This window comes from Primulina tabacum, chromosome 17 (assembly GCF_025594145.1).
Source record: "Primulina tabacum isolate GXHZ01 chromosome 17, ASM2559414v2, whole genome shotgun sequence".
Lineage (NCBI taxonomy): Eukaryota > Viridiplantae > Streptophyta > Magnoliopsida > Lamiales > Gesneriaceae > Primulina > Primulina tabacum.
In genome coordinates, this window is record NC_134566.1 from 14737195 (window position 1) to 14745166 (window position 7972).

General features: G+C 37.0%; 1 protein-coding gene across 3 annotated transcripts; it reads right to left on the reverse strand.

Moving 5' to 3' along the window:
* Positions 1-236: 236 nt before the first annotated feature.
* LOC142531067 (dihydrolipoyllysine-residue acetyltransferase component 2 of pyruvate dehydrogenase complex, mitochondrial-like) lies at positions 237-6921 on the reverse strand. Of its 3 annotated transcripts, none has more exons than XM_075637079.1 (19): positions 6662-6921; positions 5739-5832; positions 4882-4991; positions 4701-4783; positions 4574-4614; positions 4189-4244; positions 4027-4101; positions 3828-3920; positions 3176-3418; positions 2980-3052; positions 2672-2769; positions 2205-2290; positions 2045-2120; positions 1648-1715; positions 1505-1571; positions 1290-1385; positions 1109-1211; positions 930-1025; positions 237-488 (listed from the first exon to the last, which is right to left on the reverse strand). In XM_075637079.1, exons 1-19 carry the CDS (start codon positions 6698-6700, stop codon positions 418-420), a joined length of 1668 nt encoding a protein of 555 aa, XP_075493194.1. In that variant the 5' UTR covers positions 6701-6921; the 3' UTR covers positions 237-417. The 3 variants fall into 3 exon arrangements, with proteins under 3 accessions (XP_075493194.1, XP_075493193.1, XP_075493192.1); XM_075637078.1 differs by having other exon boundaries at positions 4574-4611; positions 4882-4994; XM_075637077.1 differs by having other exon boundaries at positions 4882-4994.
* Positions 6922-7972: the final 1051 nt, after the last annotated feature.

The window sequence follows — 7972 nt, forward strand, 5'->3', positions numbered from 1 at the left end:
TACAAATGAATGTATGTTAGTTCCATCAAACTTTCTTCTTCTTGTTTTTTCTAAAGAAAAAAATTATTTTAATTTTTCAGTTTTTATCATTTACACAACTAATTTGAATTCCAAAATGCCAAAAAATTTCATCAGACAAGTGACTTATTTAATCAGAAAGGGGTAAAGGGCCTTTACACTACTCTTCATGAGCAAGAACTTAGTTCAGGACACATGCTTCAGTGCCCATTATTCTCAAAAAAATAGCATCAACATCATGTTGTCAAAAAACCAAAATATCGACACAATCAGTTGCAGACCTAAGAAAGCATTTGAAAGACATCCGTGGCCGTGTCCCATTGCCTCGCTTGTGTTACCTGGTGATTGTCGATACAGGAAGAATTTGGAGAAACTAGTAGAAGAAAGGTAAAAACCGTTTTAAAGCAACATCGACTCTGGATTCTCGATGTAAGCTTTGAAAGCCTTCAGCCACTCTGCACCGATGGCACCTGAAAAGAGCATCAAAATTATGTTATTAGAACCATCCACGTATAATCAATGGCGTTGGTAGTAGCTTATGATAAAACATAAGACAAGGGTAGGTTCATTTTCTATGAGCTCGGGCCAAGCTTTTAAGAATGTCGTAACTAACATTGTATCAAAGCCAGATATCACATATTCAAAATCCCATGATAGTAATTTACTTGTATGTCAATAAGGCGGTATTGGGTGCTTATTTATGTTTTCTTATTGCCCGAAACCCAACTAATCTATATGTGGGTGCCTTAAATATTAATTTCAAGCATACATTCCCTGATCTCCATACACATGTAAAGGACGTGTTAAGGTATAAACATCTTGTTGGACATCACCTGTGAAGCAATGTGTTGGGAAAATCAATCATAAACAATTTAATGTGTTATGTTTTAATAAACCAGAGTTTATCTTACCATCAATTACCCGATGATCACAGCTCAATGTCACAGCCATGAATGATGCGAATTTATACTGGTCAGGACCGGTACCAGGTACGACCCTCTTTTCAGCTGCTCACACATGTTAAGCGGTGAGGATAGACATACACACATAAAAAACATCGGAACTTACACTGAGATGCAGTTCATCTTACCAGAACCAACTGCAAGAATGCCTGCTTGTGGAGGATTGATGATGGCACAAAACTGCTTGATACCAAATGGCCTTCCCAAGTTTGAAACCGTGAACGTGCCCCCCTGCATAAAGGGTAGCTTATAAATCGATTTAAAACGCTAGAAGCCATCAAAAAGTAATAAAGTGGGACTTGGTTTCACCTCATAATCTTCCGGTTTCAAGCTGTTTTCTTTTGCTTTCTGAGCTAAATGTTTGACTTCATCAGAAATCTTCGACAAACCTTTCTGGTCAGCATCCTGCAAATATCGGCATAGAGTACTGTCACATAAACTTTTTACATACTTCTATTATTTACGAGTTAAATTCACTGACAAACACTATACAAAATGGCTTGACTTTTGGTGAGACAACTCACCCTAATTACGGGAACATATAACCCTTTATCTGTTTGCACTGCAACATTTATATTCACATTGTGATACCTGTAATGATCAAAATATTTAGAGACTAGTAACCTCTAATGATTGAAAGCCTACTTAAGTTAATGAACATACTTACTGGCGAATATAATCATTGGTCCATGAACTATTACATTGAGGAACTTTTCTAAGAGCCAGGGCAGAAGCCTGCAGTAAAATGGTTGGTCCATTGATTAGCAATGAGATATTCGATTTAATCAAAGCCATATCTAAGTTGTTTGAAACAAATGAAGCCTTTCCCAGAGCCCTCACAAAACTGTCAGCTCCCCCCAGAAAAAAAAAAGAATTAGAGGAAGACAAACAATAAATGAAAAGGAGGGAGACTCATTCAAAGTGAATTCCTGATTCGCACCTTTTGGTGAGGCAAATTTTGCCAAAAAAATGATAAGCAGAAGGAAAGGAAACCAGAGCACAGCAGACAGAGATACAGACAAACAAGCTAAATTAAACGGAATATTTGTGCCAAGTTCTCATACTTTAATCACAAGATCATTGACAGATATCCTTTTTGCATCTGAAGCTTCTTGCAATGAATTCAAGTGGCTCCGCACTCTGCAGGAAAAAAATAGAAGAGTATAACACAAACAAGACAAATTTTTGGGTGGTAAGTATCATAAATGAGAGCTTAGTACTCACTCCATCAACTTGTCAACACATGTATCCACAGTTAGGTAATAGTGCGGGATGGTTTGTTTTGATTGCAACAACGAAGATGCTGTGATCTGTCACAGTTGGTAACACAGATTAAACTGGAATAGAAAATTCAAATCAAAATGTGGCAAGCTATCGACATTAATCCAATTTTTGTCCTCAGAATTTAAATCAATTGCATACAAGCACCCATTGAAGCCCCAAAAAAACCTCAGATACAATTTCAGTGCTAAGACAGAAGCACGTGTTCAAAAACATGCATCTGATTTTTCTGGTCAAAACAAGTCACACCAAGGGTTTGTATGGCTCAGAACTCCACTTAAGTAAAGTAACCCCAAACGACTAGATCAAACTTTCTCAATTAATAATGTTTGTGCTGGCAAGTTGACAATGATGAAGCTAAAAGCAATCCATCAATGCTGGGAATGTAATATCAAAGCTTATATTTTTACCTTCCTAATTTGTGTATGAGGGATGTCTGTGTAATCCGGAGCACCAGATGTTGGCTTGCCCACCTTGGGATCTTCTGAAACTCCCTTACCATGAGAAGCTGCAAAACATAGAAGGTGGAAACAGATAAATATACTGTCTCAAAAATAACTCAATGATCCGATGAAAAGGACTGTAGAAATGAAAAAGAAGAACGGAAAAAAAAAGAGCAGGAAAAACAAAGTGACATAACTCAAATGCAAAAAAAAAAAATCATGTTAGCACTCAGCGGTTCAAAAACTACAAAGAAGCACCAGGCAGAAATAAATACCAAGGTGATCCCCAATATCAGCCTTCACAATGCGTCCCTCAGGACCAGTTCCTTTGATGTTTGAAAGAGATACCTGTAAATGAAACAAATTATCAATGTATAAGATTGTAGCATTTTGGAAAGACACAACAACCATTATATTCCTTTTCAAATATAAAGCAGTTGAATAAATATATAGTTAGAGGATCAAAATTGCATTGTTATCTTCCGCTAATTTCTTGGCAAGAGGACTGGAAAAAGCGCGGTTTCCAGCTGAAGAAGGTGTAGCAGGCTCAGAAGCTTTCGGCTCTGGTGAAGCAACAGGCACTTCTTCGGTCTCTTTTTCAGGTGTGATTGGAGCAGACTGTGGTTTTGGAGCTGCTGCAGCAGCTGATGTTGAGGGTTTGTAGTCTTTAAATTTTGCAACATCCTCCTCTTCTTCAACAGTTATGGCAATAATCTAGAGCCAATCATATTATAATCTGGTCATTTACCAAGTGTAGGCAGCTCTTTCATTTTCGGAATCAATGTTTCTTTTGCTTACAACTTCGATAATTAGCACGTAAATATTTAGATTAAAAAGCAAATAGTTCCATTGACCTAGTTGTATTTTAGGTCAGATTCAATTTAAAAGCAATTTGAAACAACTGATAGCTTCAGACGTTAAAAGGAACAGTGTCTCAGTAAATAACAAGTATTTATGACCAACGTAATGGATATCAACTTCTACCATTTTGTCAAAGATTATTTCATATAAATATAATTTGATTCTCATTTCCTGCTTATCTTCATGTATCTAGACACAATGCTCAGCTGATATGCAAGAGATGGGCTGAACTAAAAGTCCTAACACCTTATCATACACATACCTCGCCAACTTTTATCCCACTTGAGCCATCACCACGTAAAATTTTTGCAAGATATCCTTCCTCCATGCACTCCATTTCAACCGTAGCTTTGTCCTGGAGATAAAGGGAATATAAAAATTTGATATACAAAATTTTGATGAACATTATGAAGAACTAAATTCACTGAAGAGAAGACAGCACAGAAATTGAAAGGACGCACGGTTTCCACTTCACAGAGCACTTCTCCTGTAGAAACTTTGTCGCCCTCTTTCTTCAACCACCTGGCAATATTTCCCTGCAATAGAGTAATAGAAGAAGCATTTAGTATGGTAGTGGTATGTACAGAATGAGATAACTAGGATAATATTGGAATTATGCTTGCCTCTGTCATGGTAGGTGACAGAGAAGGCATCCCAATCTCTTCGTGTGGCGGAAGACCTGAAAGTGGCAAAATTGGTGTAGAGAGATACACCTCAAAACAAAAGCTTTTGCGAATGATGTAGATCAAATAAAACAATCCAACATCCTAGCAAGTAGCGACCAAGGTCGAAATATGAAGTTCATTATACGCGTTAAGATTTTACATTGAGTGTTAGCTTTAAACTGTGGAAGAAGTAACTTCAATATGCCATCAGTTAACAGAGAAACACGAACAAGAGGCCAGACCCACATCTAACCTTCCAATATAAATTAATAGCCTGTGTCACAAGGGTGAAGCTTCAGATTTTCAAAGTGATTTACTAGTATTAGTCCAATATAAAACTAACCTGACTCTGTGGAAAAACTTCTGGCTGAGCTTCGATGTCTACTGGACATAATTAAAAAAGGAGCGAAGAGATCATTTTTCAGTTCATGAAGGCAGAAGTTGCAATAAAAACTATCAACCATAAAAACCTGTCAAACTCTACGCCTATTGCTGATGCATGCATCTTCCTTGCTAACAAAGTATTTCCCTTGCACATTTTCATAGTTAATTCCTGCATTACATAATTTAAACTTCAACTTACCAAATAACAATCTAATAAACCCACAGCATGCTAATAAGAGAGGATGAATTTTCAATGAATCTAATCACCTTGGTGGAATTCACTGCTCGGCTACTGGTAGAAAAACAGTCTTCACTGGAAAACTTAGAAATGCCACACTTGTCTCCAGATCCAAGACCAAGTTGTCTGGACCTTGAAACTTCTGTAGTACAACACACATCACATTGAATAAATAACAGAAATGCAAGAGCATAATACAGAACACAATAATGTCATACAAGAAGGTACTACAATCTTGCTATGAAAGTCCCTAATTCCATCTGAGTAGGGTAATTTGTAATGATTCTCTATCTTGCAACACCTCTTTACACAGCACATAGTTGAAAATTTTAAGTGATTTAAGTAACTAAAGCATCATCATTCTGTCATTTAAATGCAAACATGACCTAACTGCCTAACAAAAAGAAAACTTGAGCCGGCACCTAAGTTAAGAGCATCTTAAGCATTGATGTGCAGAAAACATAGGAGCTAACCACTCCTTGCTGAAAATTTAAATCTTCAGAAACAAACATGTGATGCCAACTTGATGGATGGATGAATAATGATTTTGGTCAAAAAGCACATCTACAGAGATTTGTGTTGCATTTTAAGTTCCACAATAGTTGGATACTCAAGCAGCAGGAAACCAATGTAAGAAGTCCATTGCCAAAGAAGGGGTAACATAGTGCCAGTTTAGCAGGTTCCAAGGACCACATTCTCGTAAACATCCCTATAGAACTATTTCTAGGTGAAACATAACCTCCATAAATTTACTCAAATAGAAAGCATAATCTTCATTGGTGGAAGGTGGGCGGCACCTCACTTACATATCCTCTCAGCCCTCCAATCGAGGAGAGAGACAGCGCTTGTACTAAAGCAATTTAAAATAGAATTATCAGAAACTTACCATCTATTTTATCGACTGATGGCCTGGCATTATGTGTAAAACAGCGCATCATGATCGCACGATCATTTCGCAAAACGTTCTGGGCAAGTCTGAACTGTAAAGCAAACCAAAATGGCAAGGGAGTAATTCAAAATACAAATTGGAAAAAGTGAGAGCAGTGGATCATCAAGCAGCAACAGGGAAATGCTGACCCACTGTCTGTGTGATGAGCAACATCCATGGAGTGAAGATAAAGATGAAGATGACCACATAGCACATTTATTGACATTACTATACCCACGTTAATACGAGTTCATAAGCCACTATCAGAATTAATATCAACAATCCTTTTACAATGATCCCAAGTTGAACCAAGAAATCTGGAATGCTGATGTTAATGAAACATTCTGGTTTTTCAAATTGTCAAATGTTCACAGGATAAGAGTCCCATTTCAGATATTACTTTGAGATGCTCTCAACAAACGGCACATGTAATCAAACTTGCCAAGCAAACAGGAAATTTGGGGTCAATAGCTAATAAATCTTAACTTCCTAAGCGGCATTATCCTTCCTGCAACCAATACATAAAACCCAATTCCAGAATTTACAACTTAAAGATAGACTACCCACGGAAATACAATGATAGCAGTTTATGTTGCAGAAGTTCAAATTAAAAGATGGCCAAAAAGAAAGATCCAAAACCCAGATTTAAATATATAAATAAAAAGGGAATGATGATGTCTCAGGTTGAGCTGACTGACAAAAGTAAAACACATACAAATTCGCAAAAAAATTATAATAATAACACCACCAACAATCACACAAACAGAAACCTTGCTATACAAAATAAAATCATAAAAAGCCTTACAGGCATCAAATTGAAAAACATCAAAGCAAAAACAAAATCATCTGATCAACAATTCAAGACCATCAAAATGCGGTACCTTTTTGGAGTGATTGAGAATTCTTGAAACGTAAGTCATGACGAAATCCACCAGATTACGATCAATTACGTTGGTTAGAGTTACTAAGAAGAAATCTCGGGCTGGGTTTCGAACATGATAATATATGCAGCATAAAATGATACTTTAATCGGACATATATGTGTGAGTCAGCAGAGAACAGATCGAAAGAGTTCCGGACACCTTCCCACCTCGCTTTGCGTTTTCTAAATCAATTACTCCGCCGATGTTGACATTTGGTCAGGGTAAGAGTCGCATTAGCGACTTCTTTATACTCGAAAGGATTTTCCTAGTTCTTGATTTACAATTTACCAACTAAATTAATTATGATCCATATAATCTCGAAAAAATAAGAAGCTATAAACCATTTATTACGCAACTTATAAAAGTTTTGTATAGACAATTACTTATAAAATATTTTTATAAAGTGATTTTATAACAATTGTGTTGGTCCTACGTGCGGAATTTGAGATAATAAAACTCGAAAATAAAGAATAAACTGGACACCGAGATTTACGTGGAAAACCCCTAAAAATTATTAGGGTAAAAACCACGGGCAAGATGAAAAGAATTCCACTATAATATTTTGTGGTGTACAACTCACTCACTGTGTTTCCAAAGAGAACACACACTCTTAATACAGGAGAACAAAACACCTCACAAATATTATAGAAATAAGCCCTCAAATGCTTATAAGATGAGAGAAAACTCGAAGAAGGGATGATTTCAGAATGAAGGGGGGAGCTCTATTTATAGAGCCTCTTGACCGTGTGAACACGCGTTAAAAACGCGTTATCTAAAATTCCACGAAATTTCCTTGCCAACCCACGTTTTGCTTCATCTTCACATTATTCTGTCAATAATGCACCTATGGCCCCATTTGACTATTCTGCATACATTTCTCCCACTTGGAGATTTGATTGAGAATCAAACACATCTTCACACATCATTTCAATCTTGCCATTCCCTGCTGCTTACGTTTCTGCTAGGCCACTTGAGAATCTACACTACTCAAACTTTTCAATGTTTATTGGCTTTGTCAGAAAATCAGCTATGTTATCCTTTGTATGGATCTTCTGCATATCCACACTTCCTTCTTCTACTATTTCCCGCACAAAATGAAATTGGACTCCAATGTGTTTAGTCCTGGAATGAAAGGCTGGATTCCTTGCGATGTGCAAGGCACTCTGACTGTCACAAAACAAAGGAACACTCTCTTGTTTGTGCCCGATCTCCTCCAATAACCTTTTAGTCCATATTGCCTCCTTGCAACCTTGAGTAGCTGCCATGTAT